At 38.5% G+C, this 26,128-nt stretch overlaps 1 protein-coding gene across 1 annotated transcript in view; it reads left to right on the forward strand.

The window, feature by feature from the left end:
* The window catches only part of TTLL7 (tubulin tyrosine ligase like 7), a 715,282-nt gene that overhangs the window by 339,481 nt on the left and 349,673 nt on the right, over nucleotides 1-26,128 (forward strand). Inside the window, exon 14 of the mRNA XM_053693316.1 lies at nucleotides 15,074-15,160. Coding sequence (XP_053549291.1) covers nucleotides 15,074-15,160 — 87 coding nt within the window. The remainder of the gene's footprint in view (nucleotides 1-15,073; nucleotides 15,161-26,128) is intronic.

The raw sequence follows: 26,128 nt of genomic DNA on the forward strand, positions 1-26,128 counted from the left end.
AACCACTTGGGATTGCAGTGCTCTCAAGGCAGCTTTTAGGAGGGGTCTGCATGAACGCATCAAAGATGAACTCACTTATCGTGATATTCCTTCTTCTTTGGATGACTTTATAACACTTTGTATCAGTCTGGACTCTCACTTTCAGGAGAGACAAGCCGAGAGAGACAGAACAAGGAGGGTCCTTCCTTCTCATCCTCCTGTTCGCCCAGTTTCATCAGCTGGGAACTTCCTGGATCACCAATTCATGATTCAAGCTGGCTTACCTCTTCTGCAGAGCCCCACTTCCTAAAGGGAGGACTTAACCACTCTCCAAAGCTGAAACCAAATCCATGGAGGAATACAGCCAAGAGAACCTAGCTAAAGGTTTCTCCTCTCCTGCTGGGGCAGGCTTCTTTTTTGTGAGTAAGATGGCAGGCTCAGACCCTGCATCGACTACAGGGTCTTGAACAACATAACCATCAAGAATCGCTATCCCATACCAATAATCACTGAACTGTATGACTCACTCCAAAATGATTGCTTCTTCACCAAGCTGGACTTACGTGGGGCATACAATCTGATTCATATCTTTCCAGGCAATGAATGGAAGACCACCTTCAACATGAGATCTGGGCATTACGAATACCTTGTAATGTCCTTTGGGCTGTGTAATGCCCCTGCAGTCTTCCAGGCATTTGTCAACGATGTCTTCCGTGACCTCCTCAACTGCACTGACATCGTCTATCTGGATGACAACCTTGTTTTCTCCTCCACTCTGGAGGAGCATCATAAGCACGTGAGACAAGTACTTCAAAGTCTCAAAGACAATTCTTTGGTAGCCAAACTCGAAAAATGTGAGTTTGACCAAGTTCAGATCCAGTTCCTTGGTTATGTTATCTCGGAAGAAGGTTTTGCCATGGATCCTGCTAAACTCACCACAGTTCTGGAATGGCCTCAACCTACTTCTCTAAAAGAATTACAGAGGTTCTTGGGGTTCTCCAATTATTACCGCAAGTTTATAAAGAACTTTTCTCAAGCAGTTGCTCCTCTCACTGAATTAACAAAACGGAACAAAGACTGTAAACATTGGTCCTCTGTAGCCATAAGTGCCTTCTCTAGTATGAAAAAGGCTTTCTGTTCAGCTCCTGTGCTCCACCATCCTGATCCCGACCTACAGTTCACTTTAGAGTTTGATGCCTCCGAGATAGGGGCTGGTGCAGTTCTTACCCAAAGGGATCCTTTGACTTCCAAGTCACACCCTGTAGCCTTTTTCTCTAAACGCTTTACTCCTGCTGAGAGGAACTACGATGTGGGTAATCGTGAACTCTTAGCCATTAAGATGGCTTTGACCAAATGGCGTCATTGGTTAGAGAGCACTGCCAATCCCATTCAGATTCTCACCGATCACAAGAATCTGACTTACCTAGAGACTGCTCATCGACTCAATCCTCGACAGGCCAGGTGGGCCTTGCTCTTTTCCCGTTTTAACTTTGTGGTCTCTTATCTTCCTGGGACCAAGTACAAGAAGGCCGACGACCTTTACCGTCAGTTCCCTCACTCAAGTGATTCCTCTGAAGCTCCTGTTGAACACATCATAACCCCCTCCTGTGTGGTTGCCCAACTGAACACCACCCTTCTACAAAGATTGCAACGTGCTCAGTCTAGTAAACCTCCTGGAGCCCCCGTGTCCTTCGATATCCTCCTTGTACCTCTGAACCTACGCATCCCTGTGCTAGCCTGGGCTCATGACAGCAAACTCTCAGAACATCCTGGTTTGACTAGGACTTTAAAGCATCTTTCCCAACATGTATGGTGGCCTACTATGAAGTCTGACGCTCAGGATTATGTAAAGGCCTGCAAGACTTGGGCTGCCAATAAGACTCCCTGATATTTGCCTCCTGCCTTGCTCCAACCATTGTCCATTCCAAAACAACCATGGACACACATAACAATGGACTTCATTGTGGACCTTTCTACTTCTGACCACCATACAGTTATCTGGGTTGTGGTGGATCGCTTTTCCAGACTGGCTCATTTTGTACCCCTAACCAAACTGCCTTCTGCCCAAGAATTATTGCCTCTCTTTCTCTTGCATGTGGTACGACTTCATGGCATTCCTGTGAATATCGTTTCCAACAGAGGTCCGCAATTCATCTCTGCTTTTTGGAGAGCTTTTTTTTTATTGGAACCACTGTTTCTTTGTCTTTTGGCTACCATCCTCAAACCAATAGACTAACCAAGAGAGTAAACCAGGATCTTGAAGCCTATCTTAGAGCCTTTGTCAACGCTCACCATACCAACTGGTCTGAGTTGTTACCCCTAGCCCCTGAGCTGGCAAGAAACACTCATTGGCAATCTTCTCTTCGATGTTCCCCATTAAAAGCTGCAGCAGGTATCAACCTCGTGTCTTCCCTCTTCTGCTCAGTCCACTAGGGTTCCTGTTGCAGACCAACACATCACTAGACTCACCACACATTGGCAACTTATTCGCTCTCAGCTACGTTCAGCTGTCTCTCAGAGCTTCTGTACGTGCCATCCCAGTGGGTTAACGTGTTTGGATTTCTACTCGACACATTTGTCTACGTCAACCCTGTCACAAATTGGGGCCTAGGTTTATCGGTCCTTACAAGGTGCTGAAAAGACTGTCTCCTGTTGCCTACAAAGTGGCCTTGCCCAAAACCAGCCACACCCAGTCTTCCACATCTCACTACTCAAACCTTACAACAAGAACAGATATACCCGTCTCCAAGCTCCTCCTCCTCCGCTCCTGGTCCGTGGTGACCCTGAATATGAAGTAGCTAAGATCCTGGACTCCAGATACAGACGCAGACAACTGCAGTATCTGATACATTGGAAGAGTTACTCGGTGGCAGATCATTCCTGGGTTCCTGCCCATGATGTGCATGCTTCATCTTTGGTCTCAAGATTCCATGCTGCTCATCCTTTGAGGCCGACTCTGGTTCCCTATGTCATGCCGCTCTAGCCGTTGCTAGGGGCGTGGCGTCTCCTTCCCTGCTCATTGCCTAGGGCTCTGTCGAGTCGGGAGGCGTGCGTCGCTGACATCATTGCCGCACACTCCTCTCTGATGCCTGTCAGATGCTTGTGGCATGAATCATACGCCTATGTAAGTGTTCCTTTTACAATCTATCACTGCCCAAGTATAGGTGTTACTTTGTGTGCTCCTGGGTGTGATAGATCATACTTCTCTTACTGCCTTATTGTTAGACCGCTGCTGAACTCTGCCTGTCTGACTACTTTGCCTTTTAACCCCTTAATTGCTGGATTGATTATTGCTGCTGAACTCTGCCTGTCTGACTACTCTGCCTCTTAACCCCTAATTTGCTGGTTTGATATACTGCTGCTGAACCCTGCCTGTCTGACTGCTCTGCTTATTATTAACCCCTATTGTTCTGGATTGCCTCTTTGTTGCCGAACCCTGCCTGCCTGACCATTCTAGTGGTTTGTCCTTTGACCGCTCTGCCGTTGCCGCTGGGGACTGCCCTGCCTGTGGTGAGTGCCGCCTTCCTCATTTTACTAACTTTCTCTGCTCTGGGATATTCCATATCTTTTCGGCTCGATGCTGGGATAACAAGACTACTGGCCAAGTTTGGTCTAATAGAGGAATATCCCCAAGCCTTAGTCTCTTTCTTGGGGGCTGTCACATCAACTTATTTCGCAGGGGGCTTCTTTTGTTCATCCTAGTGGATCTGTATTCTTTACAGATAATTTTTCAGGATTGGGGCTGTCTGGGATTCTCAGATGGTGCAAGGTTTTTTTTTGTTTCCTCTGGGCCAAGGTTTCATTTTTTTTTTTCACATTCTTTTTTTATTTGGGTTCAGATGAGTACATTACATTTATGCATTGACTTCATGAATAAATGGTTCACACAAGAGTTACACAATTACATACAAAAAAGAGATACCAAGGTTTGAAAGTCTTTAAATATGTGACCAATTCCAGGTAAGCGGCAGGTTCCGTTGATGGCTTAAGGTGCAAAGAGTCCATGCGAGCTCCCAAATACCAACTTACATTTTCCAAATATGAATTTAGTTCCAACTTACAACATTATCTAACAACTAACTAATTTCAACAAAATGAAAATTTGAAGCCTAAGTACATCGACCAGAGTATCGGGGTTCAATCTAAAAAAAAAAAAGAGGGGGGCTCTCTCCGCTCCCCCAAACTCACCTTTAATGTCATAATGCGGCCATGTCCCCCTATGATTCCCAAATGCCAGGGAAGCTAGCCCTCAATCAAAACTTCCTCCCAACCAGAAGACCGTGCGGCACTACCATGTTCAAAGTCAAGAGCATTCCAATCCCCCCTAAGGGACGTCTCCAAGAATACTTCATGATATGAGAATGGTCGTAAAATTGGGAGGGGAGAGTTTTTATAAAGCACTGCCATTTCTTCAAGAATAACTTTAGTCTACGCTTTATGTCTAGTTTGGTATCAAGTTGTTCTACAAAAAGCTGTTTGAGTAACCGTTGTTTAAATTGAGGGGGGCTTGTTGGTGATCCAGAGGGCCAGAATACATTGACGGGCTAAGATGATGCAGAGGGTAAGAATAGAGTGCATAGTGCTACTCTGCCCTTCCCACACAAATAGGTATATTGTCTTCAATCAAAGATTATGCAAATTTTTAATGTAATCTTGATCCAATACTGCACCTGGCACCAGAAGCGTTAAGGTTTCATTTTAATGTTTTTTAACTCTGTGCAATTTTTAGAGTCCTTCAGAGTTGGAGTCTGAAAGGAAAGGAGTCTTATCTCTGATTTCAGTTTGACTATGTTTCAGCTGTAGCATATGTCGGTCATAAAGGGGTAACTCTCAGCTGCTGGCTATGAGGGAAGTATTGTGAATTATTTCCTGGGCAGAAGTTATTTAATTTCTGCTTTTCATATTCCTTGAATGAATCACTGGGAAATAGTTCTTAAGCAGAGAGAGTTCTCTGATTCTGTTATTGAGACTCTGACAGTTTTGTGGTCCTGTTTTCAGGAAGTTTTATTATAAGGTTTATAGGAACATTATTTCTTGATGTAAGGGTCATGTTTTTTTTCCTGGCAATCATTTTAGATGTCCTAGTTTTTTTGTTGTTGTTGCAGTTTTTGCAGGATTGTTGGGTGTATCCATCATTTTTTTCCCTTTTGAAAATGTCTTATCTTTCAGATATTCATAGCTTCGTTCTAGCTTTGGCTAGATTTAAAGGGATGGTATACACCAATTTTCATTTAACTGCATGTAATAGACACTACTATAAAGAATAATATGCACAGATACTGATCTAAAAATCCAGTATAAAACCGTTTAAAAACTTACTTAGAAGCTCCCAGTTTAGCTCTGTTGAAAAGGTTAGGCTGGGACATCCACTGAAATGGTCTGGAAAGCAAAAAGAGCTTTCCCCTGAAAAAACTCTTTTCTTCTTAAACGGAAGAGTCCAAAGTTGCATTCATTACTTTTGGGAATTCAGAACCTGGCTACCAGTAGGAGGCAAAGACACCCCAGCCAAAGGCTTAAATACCTCCCCCACTTCCCTCATCCCCCAGTCATTCTTTGTCTTTTGTCACAGGAGGTTGGCAGAGAAGTGTCAGAAGTTTTTTTATAGTCTCTTAATGGGACTGGAGTTTTTAAGTAATCCTGTCAGCCTCTCAGTGAGAGCATGGATGAATGTTAGAGTCCGGAGATGCAGGGAGAGTCTTTTTGCGAAACCATCCAAACTCATGTTAACAGCTCCTTAGCAATCAGCGTTGATGAGTTTTGCTGCCTGCTTTCTTCTCTCAAGTCCATGTCAGAAGCGAGCCTACTATCTGTCACATTTGAAGGGCCATGTGCCTGTTCCACGGCGTTGATTACGGTAACATTGTTTCATTTTACTTCGATGATGTGAATAAGTAATGTAAACAAAGAAGTCAGGGTCTCAGTGGGACTCCTTTATCTTTATAAGGATTCAAGGGTTAATATCTCCCGAGGGGGGTTATTGAACAGGGGTGGCTTTAATCATGTTTGTTATGTGATTCTGTCTGCTTCTGCTAATGTGTTGTGTTACTTGGGCTTGTGGCTAGATCGGAACATAATGGATTTTTCTTGTCAGGCTGCGCAACTCTTGTAGGCCTTGGTGCTCTTTTCTATGGCCTACACGGTGCACCTTGTGACGAGGTGTGGTCACGCCTCTGTGCACCATTTCCATATTCCTGACTGCGTGGCGATGGAGAGAGTCTCTTTCGCTAGCTTTCTGGGTCTCAGGAGCCAGCCATTGGGGTTGTCAGGTGCCAGTTTTTATTTTTCTATCCATAATTTATATATACCAAGTTATGGAGAATTCTATTTTTTTGGAAACGGATGTCTCTGATTCAGATTCTACTTCTTGTGAAGAGTATGAAATAGCCCGGGTAATCCATGCCCATCGGTTATGTTCCGAATGCTGCTTTAGAGTGCTCTCTTCTCCCGATACAGGGAACTTAGTGTCTGCCAAGCCATCCTCCCCTGGGGATCCCATATCCTGTGCGGCGCGTCCCCTAGAACCTTCTTTGGCTACACAAGCAGGTGTCCCTAATGCTGTTACCCCTTCTCCGGAAGGGGGCTTGTTTTCTCCAGAGGTTATGGCAAGGTTCCGCTTGGCCATATCTATGGCCCTGGCGCATTTACATCTTCCAGAGGAGGTGTTGCTGAGATACTGTCCATGTTATTATAACCGGGGCTCATCAGGCATGGGATCATTTGGGTCAGATCAGCTATCTGGGGAAGTGGTTTCCTCTGAAGCTTCAGGGGCCCAACCCTCGGGTCGGGGTCATCAGTTTCCTTGACGGAGGTAAGTCTTGCTTTTTGTTATAGACTGGCGCGCCTTCGTGTCCTGCTATGGCATGTTTTGGTGGTGCTGGAGGATCCCAGTACTAATAGATTGAGGGATCCTCTGTCTTCTGTTCCAGACAGCAAGCTGGGTTAGACGTGTGGGGATGAAGTTAATCTCCTGGTCGTCTCCAATTTTCTTTTCTTTTTGGGTATCTTATTCCAGTTCTGAGCTTTGGAAGAATGGGGTCTGTGATTGGCTGGTCCTTTTGGCGTACCCATTCTTCTTGGGCGTTCACCTGCAGGTACTGTCCTCTTTTTATTTGATCCGGTTAAGATGTAATTTATTTATTTTTTAAGAAGCTCATGTCTCTTATTATTTTTTCGTTGAAAATGATTTCTTCTCTGATATTTGATACTAGCAATTTTGTGATTGCTTGGGCACTACCGCGGAAGTCAAATGTTAAGGTGTTAGTACATTTATTGTTTGTTATGTCTCTAGATCCTTTTATCGATTCCTCTTGGGGTCTCAAATTTCTGTGGCCTGGGTCAGTTTTGAGTGTCCTACGTAGCTGGCTGGTCTTGAAAGGGTGCTATATCTGTTCCTTGCGGTCTATATCATCCACGTGGTGCCGGTGTAACCGGCTGACCTGGCTGGGTGGTGAGTTGCTCTCTCGGATGAGGAGTTTATTATCTTGGTATCTCTTCAGTTTGAATAATGCTTTGCTTTTTGCTAAGTTTTCATGCAGTGAACTTTCCATGAGTTCCATAATTTTTTTGAGGCTTTGCCCATGCAAGGCTAAAACATGGTAGAGGAAGCCTTCATTCCCAAACGTCAGGCTGGTTCTCGTTAGTTTACTTTTTAGCTCTTTAGTTAAGAGTTTTATGTTATGGCGTTAGCCCATAAAACTCTTAACTACTGACTTTTAAATGCGGTACCAGTCTTGACAGGAGAGGGTCTACCGCTCACTTCTTCCAAGACTCGTAATACCGGCGTTAGGAAAATCCCATTAAAAAGATAGGATACGCAATTGACGTAAGGGGATTTGCGGTATGCTTGAGTCACGGAAGAAAAGTGAGCGGTACACCTGTACCTGCCAGACTCGTAATACCAGCGGGCGTTAAAAAGCAGCGTCAACACTGCTTTTTAAGGCTAACGCAAGACTCGTAATCTAGGCGTCTATGTTTTATTACTTCTGGACTCCACTGCTTGAGTATTCGTTCCCAGAAGTAATGAATTGTGGTCTCTCACCACCTGTATGAAAGAAAACTTAATTTATACTTAACTGATAAATTAATTTATTTCATGGTGGTGAAAGTCCACCAGACTCACCCTGTGTTTTTCTGGTGTTTTTTTTTTCTTACGCACATCTTTTTCCCCTGCTCCTATTTGTTTGCTTTTGATTATTTTCCTACCTCTTTGGGTTGGCTATACCTCAGACTGAGTCGCCAGTGAGGTGTTTTATAGAGTTCCTGGGGTTTGGGAATCTTTGCCTCCTCCTAGTGGTAGGGAAGAGTAATTCCCAGGAGTAATGGGACTGTCATCACCATAATTATTAGGTAAGCATAAAAGATTTAAAAAAATAATCTATATATATATTTATAAATGTATGTATTCATATTTATATATGAATACATATGTGTGTGTGTATGTGAAGTATTTTAAAGGAATAGTCTAGTCAAAATTAAAATATCACAATTCAGATAGAGCATGCAATTGTAAGCAATTTTGTAATTTAATCCCATTATCATGTTTTTCGTTGTTTTGTTATCTTTGTTTGAAAAAGCAAGAATCTAAGCATAGGAGTCGGCCCATTTGTAGCCACCAATCAGCAAGCGCTACCCAGGTTCTGAACCAAAAATGGGCCAGCTACTAAGCTTACAATCAAATAAAGATACCAAGAGAATTAAGAAAAATTGATGATATGAGCAAATTAAAAAGTTGCTTAAAATTGCATGCTCTATCTGAATCACGAAAGTTTAATTTTCACTTGAAAGTGATAGTAATTTTTGCATTTTCAGACCATGTATTCTTTTAAAACATTATATATGTTTGTGTTAGTCGCAAATTTTTATGTTAATAATCGATTTGTTGGTAAAATTTAAATTGTATCTTTTTCCGGCATTATTATGCTCCGCCCCTTCTACTTCCTTGTATTACCACTGTGATTTAGATAGCGGTTCCACACGCTCTCTTATTATGCATGACGCGATGATGATCTTTGCCAAATTTATTGCGCATGCTCTATGCAACCCTTCGGCCGTAATATAAACGAATCACATGAGAGAAGAAGCATGACATCGCTAATGCATGCGCAAAAGATCCAGTTTTTTTGGGGGGATTGAAACATGCCATAATGCCATGAATTGGATTGTACAAGGGCAAAAACAGCACCAAAAAACCCCAAAAAAGGTCTTTGTCGGGGCAGCCGGCGGATGCCATCGAAAAGTAGCGGTAACATAAATTACTACAGTAAGTTTAAACATTATGTGTTTTTATGAATTAAACTGATATTGTTTTAAATTTTACATCGAATGGCAAAATATTAGATCCTTTGAATTTACCATCACTTTAAATTTCATTGAAATAGCATAGCACAGAACTATATGAAGAACTCCACTACATGATCGTATTTTGTTGAGCTCCATCGCATTAGTGCTCGAGCATTATCCCACATGAATTTTACTGTACACCCCCCATAGGAGTCTATAAAGCAAGGAGTTAATGGCACTTGTGCTATCTCCTAGATTATAGCTTGATCGTTACAAAATAACTTTTGACTTGTAATATGATTGCAAAAATAGAAGCAGTTTTGATTGTGCTCAAGCTATGTTAACACACAATATCACTAATATTTTTGCACTCCACTCGTTATCTAGGCCTTAATTGGAAAATTACATTTTCAATTTAACCCCTTCAGTGCCGGGAATTTTAGAGGAAACAACTTGCTTTAAGTACCAGAGAATGTTTAGCATTTTTTGCTATCACTCTATTTAAAGAGAAATATAGCCTTGTCCTTTTAATATACTGATCAAAACTATGGGGGATATTTATCAAAGCATCAACCGAAAATACACTGGAATTCCGCGTCTTAATTGTCACGAGATTGATCCGCCGTAGTTATCAAAGCGTCAACATCGGCAGATGTTGAAATTTGTGATGTAACATACGATCCCACAATCTCAATCCGACACACATCGGTGCGAGTTGAAAACCCGTGGAATTCGAGCGGAATCTTGTTTATTTGCCCTCCTATTCGACACTAATTGAAGCTCTCACGAAGTTATCAAAAGTTCTACATTTACTCTCGCGTCTTTTCCGTCTCAGCGTACCTGGTTTTTAATCCACCACCCTTCAGGTCGCGGATGCCATAGAACTTAATGGGAGTCTGAAATCACAGAAAGCTTATGTTCGATGCTACAAGAGAATGAAGTATATTACATAATAAAAGTAAATTAGAAACTTTATTAAAATTGTATACCCTTTCTAAATCAAACAATATTATTGCTCCACATTTGGTGCACTAGTAGATATAGGGATAAAAAAAAAAAATACATTACTACTTATGGATTATGCTACAACTTTGTCTCTCATTACAAATCAAGGGGACAATATTATTTCTACATATTTGGTGCAAAGTTTTGCCCCAAACTTGTCGCACTAATAGATATAGAGATAATAATGAAATAAATACACAACAAAATATAGCTAACTTCCTTTTTATTTTTTAAAAAAATCTATGTGCACCATGTTTAAGCTATGTAATACAAGTCCCACTCTCCACTTTGCGCCATATTTGATGCAACACTTTTTGCACCAATTATGACGCAAACTCCTAAATAACCCACACACTAGTGAATTTTTCCGCCACTTTTGATTGGAATATGCATAATCACATGCATAATCACATGATTTATGACATCAGCCAATCTGATTCAAATACACATTATAAACTATCAGTAACGAATCAAATTGCTCGATACTTGTGTCATTGATCACTCATCAGAACTTGTAAGTAACATTTGTTACATTGTGTATTATACTTTGAAAGTATGTATATGTGAAATTAGTATTAAAGATAAACATTGATGCTGACATTAGGACACACAGTGTAATATTTTAGACAAGGATTTTAAAATTCAAATTGATATTTTATTCAATATAATCTTAAAATAATAGCTCAAAGGGATATTCCACCTAACTTTAAACTGTCATGAATCAGATACATCAGAAATTAAAATCACCTCTTTACTGTCATGCTATTTTCAGTGTATTACTTCCTTCATTTGAATTTATTTTTCAGTAAGAAATGTCATCTTATATGCCAGCCCATTTTATAACACCTGTGAAGGGGTGCTTTTTAAAAATAGATTGTAATCAGGAGGGATTAGACAGACACCTGGCCCAGCTCTTAAAGGGAAATGAAACCCCAAAATATTATTTCATTTGGATAGAACATACCATTTTAAACAACTTTCCAATTTACTTCTATTATCAATTTTGCTTCATTCTCTTGTAATCCTTTGCTGAATGAACAGCATTGCACTACTGGCAGCTAGCTGAACACATCTATTTAGCCAATCACAAGAGACAAATGTGTGCAGGCACCAATTAGCAGCTAGCTCCCACTAGTGCAACTTACATTTTTATTTTCCTATTCCTTTAAAATATCCATAGATTGCAAATAAATACATATGATACTCTGATTACATGTTATATTTGCAATTATTCCTACTCAGAATAATAATACATTTACAATATATACATATAGTGGTATAAATAAACACAGAGATATGACAGATAACATTGTTTAGAACAAAAAAAGGAACTTAGGGACATGTAAATATGTTTGCAAAAGATTTCTGACATAACACATTTCTGACATGTGTGTGTGTGTATACATACTAAAATATGAATGTCCAATATTAAAAAGAATTGTAATAATTCACTCTCCACTTTGCCCCAAATATGTCACTACTTGCTATATTCCCAATTAGCCCTGCTCAGAAAAAGAATACATTTACACTATATACAATAATATGCTAAAGAGATATGTGCTTGTTCGTGGACAGTAATGAAATGGTATAAATAAAACTGGGAAAAACCCAAATAGCTGCGACATTGATGACTGTTAGTTAACACCAGTCCGCTGCTCTTCGCACCTTACTTGACGCGCGTGTTTTTGACGGCTTTTTTGATAAATAAGGAGATCGTATTTAGATCTGCGTACACGATGTTTGGCGAGTGTATTGATGCCTGCGAATGCAACATAGTTGACGCTTTGATAAATATCCCCCTTTATATTTATTTTAAGTAGGCAATCCAAAGTATTGATCTAGCTCATTTTGGTATATTTCATGACACTGCCAACTGCGATCATATAAAAAAAAACATTAACTTTTTTACAAACTTTTTCACTTAAAAAATTACTTACTGCTTGTGCTGTCATAACACAATGGTTGTAAAAGCTTCTCTGGGATCTCTTTTGTTCAGAAATAGCGGACATGCTTGGCTTTGCCATTGCGTTTTGGTAATTAGAAGACTGCTAATTGCAGGTGCGCATCATACTTCTGAAATTCCTGGTGAAGGGGTTAAAGGGACATTAAACCCAAAACTTTTCTTTCATGTTTCAGATAGAGAATACCCTTTTAAACAACTTTCTTATTTACTTCTATTATCTAATGTGCTTCATTCTCTTGATATTCTTTCCTGAAAATCATATCTAGATAGGCTCAGTAGCTTCTGATTCGTGGCTGCACATAGATGCCTCATGTGATTGGCTCACCTGTGTGCATTGATATTTCTTTAACAAAGGATATCTAAGGAATGAAGCAAATTAGATAATAGAAGTAAAATGGAAAGTTGTTTAAAATTGTATTTTTTACCTGAATCATGAATTAACATTTTTAGGTTTAATGTACCTTTAATTAGTTAGGTGGTAAGGGTAATAGTATTGTAATATAGGGATTACCCTCCCACCTGACCCTCCGAATTCCTCGCTCTCTCTACAACACCCCTCACCACCATCTTAGGTACTGGCAGACAGTCTGCAGTTTAGGGCTTTTTGTTATTAATTTTATTATATTTGTTATTATTATATTTATTTTATTATTATTATTATTTTTTCTTCAGTGTAAGTATCCATCCTCAACCCTCTCACTCTTCCTTGGTCTTTCCCAAAGAGCTCTCTGACCCTCCCCCTTTCTACTAGTGGCAGCCATCTTAGGTACTGGCAGCTGTCTGTCATTACCCAGTTATTATTTTTATACGTTATTTGTAGAATGCCAACAGACTCCGCAACACTATAAGCATATCAAAGGTTGCTTTTGTAGGAGACAAATGCATAGAGGGCCCTGCTAAGTGTTCCACCCTTGTAAATCACATCTAATGAATGTGATCTACAAAACAGCTGGGCTCGTAGGCTTACATGCTAAGGATGTTTCAAGGGGATGACAAAGGAGGAGGAGAGGAACTGAGGTAAGCAAGGTTAGTGTATAGTGTATGTTTCCCTGTACAGTATTAAGGAACACTTGAAACTAAAAACTAGGGGAGAGTCTTGTGGAGCGAGGCAGAGAGTTCCACAAAATAGGGGCCATTCTGGAGTAGTCCTGTAGATGGGAATGTTAGGAGATAACAAGAGAGAAGGAGAGATGGAGGTAATGATCAGAGTGAAGGGGATGTAAGGTAGAGTATCTGGAGATGAGGTCTGAGATATAGGGGGGAGGAGTGTTATTGAGGACCTTGAATGTCAGAATCAGCATTTTGTGTTTTATTCTGGAGGCTAAAGGAAGCCAGTGAAGAGACTGGCAGAGAGGAACAGCAGATGAAGAGCAACGTGTAGCTTTATACTTACCCATAGTGCACTGGAGACTTTCTTCTTTAGCGCAGGCCCTGAGAGTCAACACGCAAAGCTTCCAATTAGCGCGCCCAGGGCTCTGTGAAAAAGCGAACTGGGTTAGTGCGGCTCTCCAACTCGCTAGAGGTATTTAACCCCTTAAAGGTAATTTAAAGAAAATACATTTGGTCCGTATTTTTAGTTTTAGCGATATGAAACCCAAATGTTTTATTTCATTATTCAGATAGATCATGCAATTTTGAGCACATTTCTAATTTACTCCTTTTATCATTTTTTTCTTCATTCTCTTGGTATCTTTATTTAATAAAGCAGGATTGTAAGCTTAGGAGCTGGCCCATTTTTATTTCATAACCCTGGGTAGCACTTGCTGATTGGTGGCTACATTTAGCCCTTCCAAGGTGCTGAGCCAAAAAACGGACCAGCTCCTAAGCTTACATTTCTGCTTTTCAAATAAAGATACCAAGTGAACAAAGAAAAAATGATAATAGGAGTAAATTAGAAAGTTGCTTAAAATGTCATGCTCTATCTGAATCATGAAACAATTGTTTCATATCCCTTTTAAGTTTTGTTTTGTTAAAACAAATACACATGTCTAGTATGTATTTTGTAGCTAATTTAGATTGAAATAGAAACAATCAAAAAACTTAGAAGTATAATCAATATCATCAAATTATCACTGACTGAGTTGCACCAAAGATAGACCCTAAAGATGGCACTAATTGTGCATTGTGTTGGTTTGTGGCTGGTGTTCAATAATGTGCAAACTAGTATGATATAATTTTGTGAACTAATACAGTGTATATGCATTGGGAAAATATTATTGGTTTGCAGAAAATATACCTGGGGCTACTAGAAAGAAACAGCAAAAGATGAAAGTCAATTTTTACTTGAACATAGAACAGAAATTCTTATGCCTTTCCTAGGAGATAAGCAAGCTCATGGGCCAAATGATCAGTGCATATATAATATTAATGTAAATAGAGAAAATAGATGCCCTTAAGCTTTTTTAGAGATCCAATGATAATGAATGCAATGGCCTCAGGGTATGGCAGACTATATATTGACAGACGAAAGATCTAAAAAGATGCCAGATACAGATGAATCACTGCATGTAAGAGGGTTATAAGCTCACAGATGCACCTCCCATTGAAATGATAAAATCATTGTATAATAGAATAGAGGAAAATATCAGTTTTACCACTAAAGGGGTATCTTGCCATGCCTCAGCCCTTTGGCAATGAGACAAGATAATGAGATGCAGTCTACAGTTCCAAAATTACAGTTCTGAAAGTGACCACTGATAGGCTAACTGAGCAATGTGACATATTCTACCTGTTAATAATTCATTATCTGCATGAAGAATTATTTCTCTCCAGTGTAGATGTTCCTGTTAAAATCACATAATATTTTTTTGTGCATTTTGCTTAAGTCTTGTGCTTTGTGGCTCATAGGAGGAAGATATTTTGGACCTTCTGGAACAGTGTGAGTTGGATGATGAAAAACTTATGGGAAAAAGTAACCGGCAAAGAGAACCACAGGTATGTTGTATCACTTGAGATTTGTACAGATCTAGTATGTCAATGACAAAATAATTAATAATTCCAAGAATGCTTTAAAAATGACACAACTAAATGTAACAGCTCCTTAAAAACGAATCAAATATTTAAATACTCTGCAATAACATCTGGTTCACTTTAACCTCTTGAAAGGCTATGACAATGACACATCCTAAGTCTTAAGGCAATTTATTTGTAGAGCATCTTTTTCAGTTTGTTGTTTAGTTGGAAAACATATTTCTTCTCCCACATTAGAATTATGCATTAGAAGTATGCTTGATGCATGATAGAATGAAAAAAGCTCATTACAGATTATCTTATTACTGTAGATATACTATAATGTATATGGAAACTATATTATTTTGCATGTATGCAAATAGGTGTGGATATTTAGCTACATCATTTTACCTAACATAATTCCCAAGCACAATCATTTTATTAATTATATCGCAAACCTTTCTCCTCTGTACCTGTCCCCAACTGGGAGACACACTACTGAGTTTTAAGTTCCTTGCAAATATTGTAAATAAATTCCTCTAAGTCAGTTGTTCTAAAGAAAATTCACATTGCTGCACATTTCTGTAATGGCACACCTGTGTTCCATATATATATATATATATATATATATATATATATATATATATATATATATATACAGGTAGCCCTCCGTTTACAGCGGGGTTAGGTTCCAGAAGGAATGGTTGTAAATCGAAACCATTGTAAATTGAAACCCAGTTTATAATGTAAGTCAATGGGAAGTGAGGGAGTTAGGTTCCAGGCCCCTCTCAAAATTGGCATAAGTAAAACCTAATACATTATTTTTAAACTTTGAAATGAAGACTTTAAATGCTAAACAGCATTGTAAACCTAATAAAATAATCACACAACACAGAATATATTATTAAACTAAGTTAAATGAACAAAAACATTTGCTAAACAGCATTATAAACCTAATAAAATAATTGCACACCACAGAGACTTTACTTGCATTTTTCTGCAAACAGTTCTTTCTATGCATTCCAATCTGGACTGATTTATAGACAGGAAGATCTTCTTCCTTTGCAAGCTGCTCGATAGCTCAGGTCTGGTTAAACTGATTAATTTCACCTTCCTTGGCTTGCATATCTTTGCTGCAACACAAGCGGACAGCTCCACCTACAGGCTATTTTAATCAATGCACTTCTTCTCAATGCTTTTCAATAGCAGTCACGTGACTGAAAAAAAAGGTTGTTATTCTGAAACGGTGCAAATTGAACCGTTGTAAACCGAGGGCCACCTGTGTGTGTATATATATATATATATATATATATATATATATATACACAGAGGTTGAAAAATATCATTATAGTTTAATAGTCAGGGGAGAAAAGTTACTAGTCCAGAGGGAAAAGTTGCTAGTCCATTCAATGTTAAATATAGGGAAAAAAGCCAAATGTTTTACTCGTGTGCTGCAATTTCTTACTCATCTATGTACGAGCATATAACTCTATAGGAAATTGACGTCTAACAGTTGTCCGTGTGAGCTCTCGTTGGAAGTCTATCACATTCTTTTGAGTAGCTGGGATCCAAACCCTGGGTCAGTGAGGTAGTATGCCCTGACTACTTAGTTTACAATAATCCTTCCCCTGGTGATTAGCTGATCATAGCAGGTGCACTAACACCTGGGTGTGCCCATATAATTGCAATAGAAAGTCATGAATCCTTCAGGCTCCCCAGAAAACTTTGAGGTTAAAAACATAAAACATCAATTCCTATTCAACTTCTAGAAATGTTGTGATAACAGTGGCAGCTGTAATAATTGATCAGCAAAGAACCTAGGTTCTAGCGGCTGATTGGTGGCTGCATTTATATACTGATTGCCATTGGGGCACCCATGTGTTCAGTCCATGGTCCATGCTGTACCTTTTTATGGGAGGTGATGGTAGTTTTTCATTACTTTATATTTTATTGCCAATTAATTTACAGTGAGCTTTCACCTAAGCCATGTTCTGGTGACTACTGTTTCTCTAAGTTTAGCTCCATAACACGTTGAAAAGTCTAAACGATTGTGTCATTAGAAAATAGATAAGACCCAACAAGTCTGCCCAAAATAGCCTGGGATAGCCTTATGGTTGTCTCAGGCTTTGTTGAAGTCCCCCACAGTTTTTGTTATTACCTCCTCTATTGGAAGTTTATTCCATGGGGCCTATTTATTAAAGGTCTTGCGGACCTGATCCAACAGTGCGGATCAAGTCCGCAAGACCTCGCTGAATGCGGAGAGCAATACGATCTCCATATTCAGCATTGCACCAGCAGCTCGCAAGAGCTGCTGGTGCAACGCCGCCCCCTGCTGATTCGCGGCCAATGGGCCGCCAGCAGGGAGCTGTCAATCAACCTGATCGTAGGCGATCGGGTTGATTTCCGGCGATGTCTGTCCACCTGCTTCAGAGCAGGCGAACAGGGTTATGGAGATGCGGTCTTTAGACCGCTGCTTCATAACTTGTGTTTCTGGCGAGTCAGAAACACGGGCCCACAAGCTCCGTACGGAGCTTGATAAATGGGCCCCCATGTATTAAATTAACCACCTTTTCTGTGAAGAGGTGTTTCCGCAAATTACTCCTGAACCTACTACCCTTCAGCTTGAGCTCATGGTCCCTTCTTTTGGTGTTGATCTTTCTGTGGAAAATGCTCACAGCCTCAGATTTATTAATCCCTTTTGTATACTTAAGTTTTTCTACCATACAGTATCTCACAAAAGTGAGTACACCCCTCACATTTTAGTGGGGACAATTGTGGGGTGGGGAAGGGAGCTGTTTGGGAGGGATCAGGGGGTGTGATGTGTCAGGTGGGAGGCTGATCTCTACACTAAAGCTAAAATTAACCCTGCAAGCTCCCTACAAGCTACCTAATTAACCCCTTCACTGCTAGACATAATACACATGTGATGCGCAGCAGCATTTAGAGGCCTTCTAATTACCAAAAAGCAACGCCAAAGCCATATATGTCTGCTATTTCTGAACAAAGGGGATCCCAGAGAAGCATTTACAACCATTTGTGCCATAATTGCACAAGCTGTTTGTAAACTATTTCAGTGAGAAACCTAAAGTTTGTGAAAAAGTTTGTGAAAAAAAGATTTATTTCTTTTATTTGATTGCATTTGGCGGTGAAATGGTGGCATGAAATATACCAAAATGGGCCTATATCATTACTTTTGGTTGTCTACTACACTATACTAAAGCTAAAATTAACCCTACAAACTCCCTACCAGCTCCCTAATTAACCCCTTCACTGCTGAGCATAATACACGTGTGGTGAGCAGCTGCATTTAGCGGCCTTATTACCAAAAAGCAACGCCAAGCCATATATGTCTGCTACTTCTGAAGAAAGGGGATCCCAGAGAAGCATTTACAACCATTTGTGCCATAATTGCACAAGCTGTTTGTAAATAGTTTCAGTGAGAAACCTAAAATTGTGAAAAATGTAACGTTTTTTTTTTAATTTGATTGCATTTGGCGGTGAAATGGTGGCATGAAATATACCAAAATGGGCCTAGATCAATACTTTGGAATCTCTTCTAAATATATATATATATATATATATATATATATATATATATATATACATGTCAAGGGATATTCAGGGATTCATGAAAGATATCAGTGTTCCAATGTAACTAGCGCTAATTTTGAAAAAAGGTGGTTTGGAAATAGCAAAGTGCTACTTGTATTTATTGCCCTATTACTTGCAAAAAAAGCAAAGAACATGTAAACATTGGGTATTTCTAAACTCAGGACAAAATTTAGAAACTATTTAGCATGGGTGTTTTTTATAGCAAATTATAAGATATGATGTAAATAATGGCGAGAAAAATGATATATATTATGTGTGGGTACAGTAAATGTGTAAGAGGAAAATTACAGCTAAACACAAACACCGCAAAAATGTAAATATAGCATTGGTCTCAAACGGACAGAAAATGGAAAAGTGCTGTTGTCATTAATGGGTTCATTTTATTCTTCCCCCCCTGTACATGTGAGAGCCACTGAGTTCAATTTTAAATTCCTTGCAAATTACATAAATAAATTTATCTTAGTCATTACTCATATATGTTCCATGGTTTTATGTTAGACACGTGCACAGACAAAAAACTAATTTCAGACAAAATGTTCTTCAAAAAATGTATGATGTATCGCGTCCACGGATTCATCCGATACTTGTGGGATATTCTCCTTCCCAACAGGAAGTGGCAAAGAGAGCACCCACAGCAGAGCTGTCTATATAGCTCCTCCCCTAACTCCACACCCTAGTCATTCTCTTTGCCGGCTCTAAGCAAGAGGAAGGGTAAAGTGATTGTGGTGACAAAATGTTAGTTTTTATTTTCTTCAAGCAAGAGTTTATTTTAAATGGTACCGGTGTGTACTATTTACTCAGAAAATAAATGAAGATTTCTGCCTGGAGGATGATGATCTTAGCATTTGTAACTAAGATCCACTGCTTTTCCCACAGAAGCTGAGGAGTACAGGAAAACTTCAGTGTGAGGAACGGTTTGCATGCTATGCTGCACTGAGGTATGTTCAGTCATTTTTTTCTAGAAAAACTGGGATATTTCAAGAAAAGGCTGACAGTATCCCCATGAGGGGAAGTGTAAGCTGTAATCAGAGACTTATTGTGGTATTACAAGTTTGCATAAGGGTTAAGTTACTTTCTGGTTGACACTTATATTTATAATAGAGCAAACGTTTTTATTGTGAGAAATATGGAAAACGTTTTTGGGGACTTTTATTTGGAGGGTTCATTTGGCTCATATTAAGGTTTTATAACCCACATGGCTGTTTGAAACACATTAGTGTGTTACTTTAAGGCCCCACAGACATCGAGTGAGGTCTTAAAGTTGGGAAGGAGAATATCCCACAAGTATTGGATGAATCCGTGGACTCGATACATCGCAAGAGAAAGAAATTTATCAGGTAAGCATACATTTTGTTTTTATTTAGTCTTAATAATCAGTTACAGGGTTATCTGGAATTTGTTTGTTAAAGAACAATCAATCACCCACTATTTCCTATGGGTAGGAGCAATCAGAGAGAAATCAGCTTAAACTTAAATAAAGTTAAAGTAGTAACTAGTGCTACTGCTTCAAACCAACAGCAGCACAACAACATATATATATATATATATATATATATATATATATATTTTATTTTTTTTAAATGTTTTAATAGGGTCGAGATTGACCAAGAACAAAATTGAAGCTTACATATTTATTGGCTTACACTGGAATCAATCAACTGACAAGAACTTTGCTAAATCCTTATTGAATAGTATACAGTAAATGTAAACTTGCCTAAATATTGTAAATTTTAACTTTTTGAAGACTTCCCCACTTGTAGAAAAGCCTTTCCACCTTTAGAGTGAGGGTTTTACTAAATTGAGTTGTCAAAAAAAAAATTTTGTCTCATTAATTTGTTTTTCATTTAAAGAACCACTTATTTAAGATTTTTTTAAAAAATGCAACAAATAACAGTTATTTTGTTAACGTTCGTCTGAATCTGAATTCTCCAATGGAAGTCCTGCATTTTTATAGGGAGTTAATTAACCCCTTAACAACCACAACATACCCTATACATCGGTGGTTCTTAAGAGTTTTTTAGCCTGTAATAGCGAGGGTCTTGCCGCTGGCAACCTCCCTCCCTCCTGCTGGCCTCCAGTTATAGCGCAATCTCACTGTCAAAAACACAAGCTCCATTAAAGGGGTTAGATTTTTCTTTTGGATTTCCTTTTATTACCAATACAAATGATCATCCACCAAAACCATTTTCATATAGTTATTATCTAGTTTAAAGGGACAGTAAACACTTTGAAATTGTTAAATAAAATGTTTAGTTATGCAATATACTTTCATTATTTATTTTTGCCCTTTTTCATGTAACTTAGCTCTGAAAATTCTCACAGTTAATTCTCACAACTTGAAATACAACCTGCTGACTTTTCAAGGCTAACTCTGCTACATCTCTGAACCTAATTGGCTTTTGTCAAATAACAACTGCAAAACAATGCATTTCACACTAACTTTTATGGCAGTGGCTAGCCTTGTTGTCTGCAGACTAAAGCCCAGATTGGCTCCTCCAAGTAAGGCAAATGGTGGGTGGAGTTTGGCAATAAAAAATAATTGTAGTAAAAAAGATGTTAACTTGTTTTAAAAATGTTAAAGGGACATGAAACCCAACATTTTTCTTTCATGATTCAGATAGAGAATACAATTTTAAACAACTTACTTCTATTATTTAAGTTGCTTTTTTCTCTTGTTATCCTTTGCTGAAAGGTTTATCTAGGAAAGCTCAGAAGCAGCAAAGAACGTAGGTTCTAGCGAATGATTGGTGGCTGCATTTATCTACCGCCTGTCATTGATTCATCCATGTGTTCAGTCAGCAACCAGTAGTGCATTGATGCTCATTCAAAATAGCATACCAAGAGAACAAAGAAAAATTGCTAATAGGAGTAAATTAGAATGTTGCTTAAAATGGCATGCTCTATCTGAATCATGAAAGAAAAACATTTAGTTTTCATATCCCTTTAAGACTTGGCTGATATGTTATTCTATAGCAACACAACCAAAATGTCTTGTAATTACAAGGTGTTTACTGTCTCTTTAAGATAAGTTCTCTAGCATGGCAAACCTCTTCACTACATCAGTCACACTTATAGATATCACAGTTCCAAGCTTACAATAAAAAAATAAAAAAATCCCAGTACTTCTTTTGTACGTAATGTAATTCTGTATAATGTTAATTAATTATGCATTTTACCATGATCAAACTAAGATGTTTGGTATAGACATGTTTTACAATATTAGTTGTATTTTTATTAAATTGTTGGTAATCTTCTCTGACTATTTTTTTGAAGTTCAGAAGCCAACCTTTAACCTTGGCGTAAGGGGCATCTTTACCCTTTACACCTAGGGGTAGATTTAACAAATGCTGTAGCGAATCATGTCCGCCTGGCATCGCTAAATGCTGACAGCATACGATATCGGCATTTAACATTGCACAAGTATTTCTTGTGAAATGCTTGTGCAATGGCGCCCCCTGCACACTTGCGGCCAATCGGCCGCTAGCAGGGACCGTCAGTCATCATGATCGGATTGGGATGATTTAAGTCCTTAAAGGTGGCGGACAAGTTAAGGAGCAGCGACCACTGCTTCTTAACTCGGGTTTCAGGCAGACCTGAAACCTCGGGCGGACACAGCAGGATCCGCTGCTTGTTAAATCTGGCCCTTAGTATAGGGAAAAGTTGAGTCCATTAATCCACTGTATATGACAAGCCCAAGGTCATGAATGGACTTAAATTAAAAGTTTGCATAGTATCATTTTTACGCTGACATTGATTTTAATACGATCAAAAATGACCTTCCATCGTTCCTTGGCAATCACAAAATGGAAATCCTAAAGCTTTGTAAACTGCTGGATGATATTATCTTGTTTGGCAGATGACAGCTTCGGGTGGCCGATTATGATTAGCAAGAGTCATGTAAGTTTGGCCAAAATATTTTGTTTGGATCTTTTGTTGTTCAGAGATGTGTAAAGAGACAAAATGCTAATTTACTTGCTGGTCTGCTACGGAATTTATTTTGCAAGGTGCCCATTGTTCAAAAGCATATCCAAATATGCTCAGTAGCTGCTGATTGGTGGCTGCAGATAGATGCCTCAGGTGATTGACTCAACCATGTGCATTGCTATTTCTTTAACAAAGGATATCCAAAGACTGAAGCAAATTAAATAATAGAAGTACTTTGGAATCTTGTTTAAAATTGTTTTCTCTATCTGAATCATGAAAGAAACAATTTGGGTTTCTTGTCCCTTTAAATTCCTTTCTAAAAATGGTGTTTAACAATCCTGTTCTTATAATGTTTGTTTTATTTCACTATCACATTTTTGTGGATTTTATAAGTTAAAATAATTTCATCTTCTTAAGCAGGATTTTTATCAGCAATCTTGTCTTCATGACCAGGATATCTGTTTGCTATTCTTCTTGATTTACCGTATCTAGAATCTCATGTAGCTATGTTTTTACAGTAATAGATATTCAACAAAGACAAAACTTGTTCTGTACAGTGATGTTTATAACTTTTGCCGATATTATAAACGTAATCACTTAGCTTTGCCATTATGTGGAAATGGAGTTTAAATATAATGGTAATTATCAACCTCACTGTGTACTCAGAAAAAAAGTCTCATCATGTTTTTCCAAAATCTAACTGAAATAAAAAGATTGGAATCTAGGCCATAATATGTGTATGCAGTATTAGAAAACAGAAAAAAAATCATCAAAAAATGCTTCTATAGGCTAAAGTGGCAAGTATTTAGTGTAACCTCCCTTACACTTGACTAATAAATATCAAGAACCTGGCTCTCATAAACTTAAATGGAACTAACACCTGTATTTGTCCTACTATTTCATATCAAAATGACTGCTATGAAAAAATGTCTATTACACCAGGTTTGTGCAAGACATGCTTGAGCATTACATACACATGTGGTATGAGTTTAATTCATTGGAAGCTTGCTAATAAGACCAACTTTCAATCACATCATTCCATTCAAAATGCCAAAGATCACAGAATTTGACAGACATAAAATCATACTTATGAATCAACAAGGCCACTCTAAAAGGGAAATCAGCAAACAAACTTAATACTCAATATGTGGTATTCAAGCTGTTATGAAGAAATTTGAAGAATCAGGAGAAGTCAAGGTCAAAAGAGGACTGGAAGGACAAGAAAAGTTGATCCTTCTACAGTCCGAAGAAGCTTGATCAGGAATGGTTTTGTGGAAAGGTAGCAGCCAAGAAACCATTTTTTTCAGGAAGGGGAACAGGGTGAAAAGGCTTAGATATGCTAAAGCTCACAAAGATTGGAATGAAGATCAGTGGAAAGGAGTATTATGGAGTGATGAATCCAAGTTTGAAATTTTTGGGTCCAATCGTTGACAATATGTGAGAAGAAAAGTTTGAGTGAGATGGAAGAATGAGTGCTTGCGGTCTTCAGTGAAACATGGTGGAGGAGCTGTCCTGGTTTGAGGCCGCATTTCTGCCAGTAGTGTTGGCGATATTGTCTGAATTGATGGGAACATGAATGCTGAAAAGTACAGACAGGTTTTAATTCATCATGCCATTCCTTCTGGAAAGCGCCTGATTGGGAATGGTTTTATTTTTCAGTATAATAACGGTCCCAAGCACACTGCTAATGCAGTGAAATCATATTTGGATAGAAAAACACCTGATAAAACACTCACAGTCATAAACTGGCCTCCACTGAGTCCAGATCTGAATATTATAGAGGCAGAATGGGATCATCTGGATAGAAAAATAAATAAAAAAACAACCTAAATATAAGAGTAGAACTTTGGAAAGTGCTGAAAGAAGCTTGGTGTAATATACCAGAAGATTACTTCAGAAAACATCAGGACAGTCTTCCCAAAAGAGTTCAAGATGTGCTCAGTGCCAAGGGAGGTCACATTAAATACTGACTTTAGCCTGAAGAAGTCATTTTGTTCTGAAAATTGTGTTTTTTTTTATATTTTGTGTACATGTTTCCTGTTTTTTCTGTTTGTATCTTAAAAGGACACTGAACCCAAATTTTTTCTTTTGTAATTCAGAAAGAGCATGCAATTTTAAGCAACTTTCTAATTTACTCCTATTATCAATTTTTCTTCGTTCTCTTGCTATCTATCGCCTATATTTAGAGTTCTGCGTTAGCCGTCAAAACCAGCGTTAAGGGGTCCTGCTTTTTACCGCCCACTGGTATTTAGAGTCAGTCAGGAAAGGGTCTAATGCTCACTTTCCAGCCGCGACTTTTCCATACCACAGATCCCCTGACGCCAATTGCGTATCCTATCTTCAATTCGCCGGTATTTAGAGTCTTGGCTGAAGTGAGCGTTAGAAATCTAACGACAAAACTCCAGCCGCAGAAAAAAGTCAGGAGTTAGGAGCTTTATGGGCTAACGCCAGTTTATAAAGCTCTTAACTACTGTGCTCTAAAGTACACTAACACCCATAAACTACCTATGTACCCCTAAACCGAGGCCCCCCCACATCGCCGCCACTATAATAACATTTTTAACCCCTAATCTGCCGACCGCACACCGCCGCCACATACATTATCCCTATGTACCCCTAATCTGCTGCCCCTAACATCACCGGCACCTACATAATATTTATTAACACCTAATCTGCCCCCCCAACGTCGCCGCTACCTTACCTACACTTATTAACCCCTAATCTGCTGACTGGACCTCGCCGCTACTCTAATAAATGTATTAACCCCTAAAGCTAAGTCTAACCCTAACACTAACACCCCACTAAGTTAGATATAATTTAAATCTAACTAAATAAATTAAATCTTATTAAATAAATTAATCCTATTTAAAGCTAAATACTTACCTGTAAAATAAATCCTAATATAGCTACAATATAACAAATAATTATATTGTAGCTATTTTAGGATTTATATTTATTTTACAGGCAACTTTGTATTTATTTTAACTAGGTACAATAGCTATTAAATAGTTATTAACTATTTAATAGCTACCTAGTTAAAATAATCACAAAATTACCTGTAAAATAAATCCTAACTTAAGTTACAATTAAACCTAACACTACACTATCAATAAATAAATTAACTAAACTACCTACAATTACCTACAGTTAAATCAACTAAACTAAATTACAAAAAAAAAATTTTTTTACAAAAAATAAAAAAAGATTACAAGAATTTTAAACTAATTACACCTACTCTAAGCCCCCTAAAAAAATAACAAAGCCCCCCAAAAATAAAAAAATGCCCTACCCTATTCTAAAATAAAAAGTTAACAGCTCTATTACCTTACCAGCCCTTTAAAGGGCTTTTTTGCGGGGCATGCCCCAAAGAAATCAGCTCTTTTGCCTGTAAAAAAAACCATACAATACCCCCCCAAC

This window comes from Bombina bombina, chromosome 10, assembly GCF_027579735.1.
Source record: "Bombina bombina isolate aBomBom1 chromosome 10, aBomBom1.pri, whole genome shotgun sequence".
In the NCBI taxonomy this organism is placed as follows: Eukaryota; Metazoa; Chordata; class Amphibia; order Anura; family Bombinatoridae; genus Bombina; species Bombina bombina.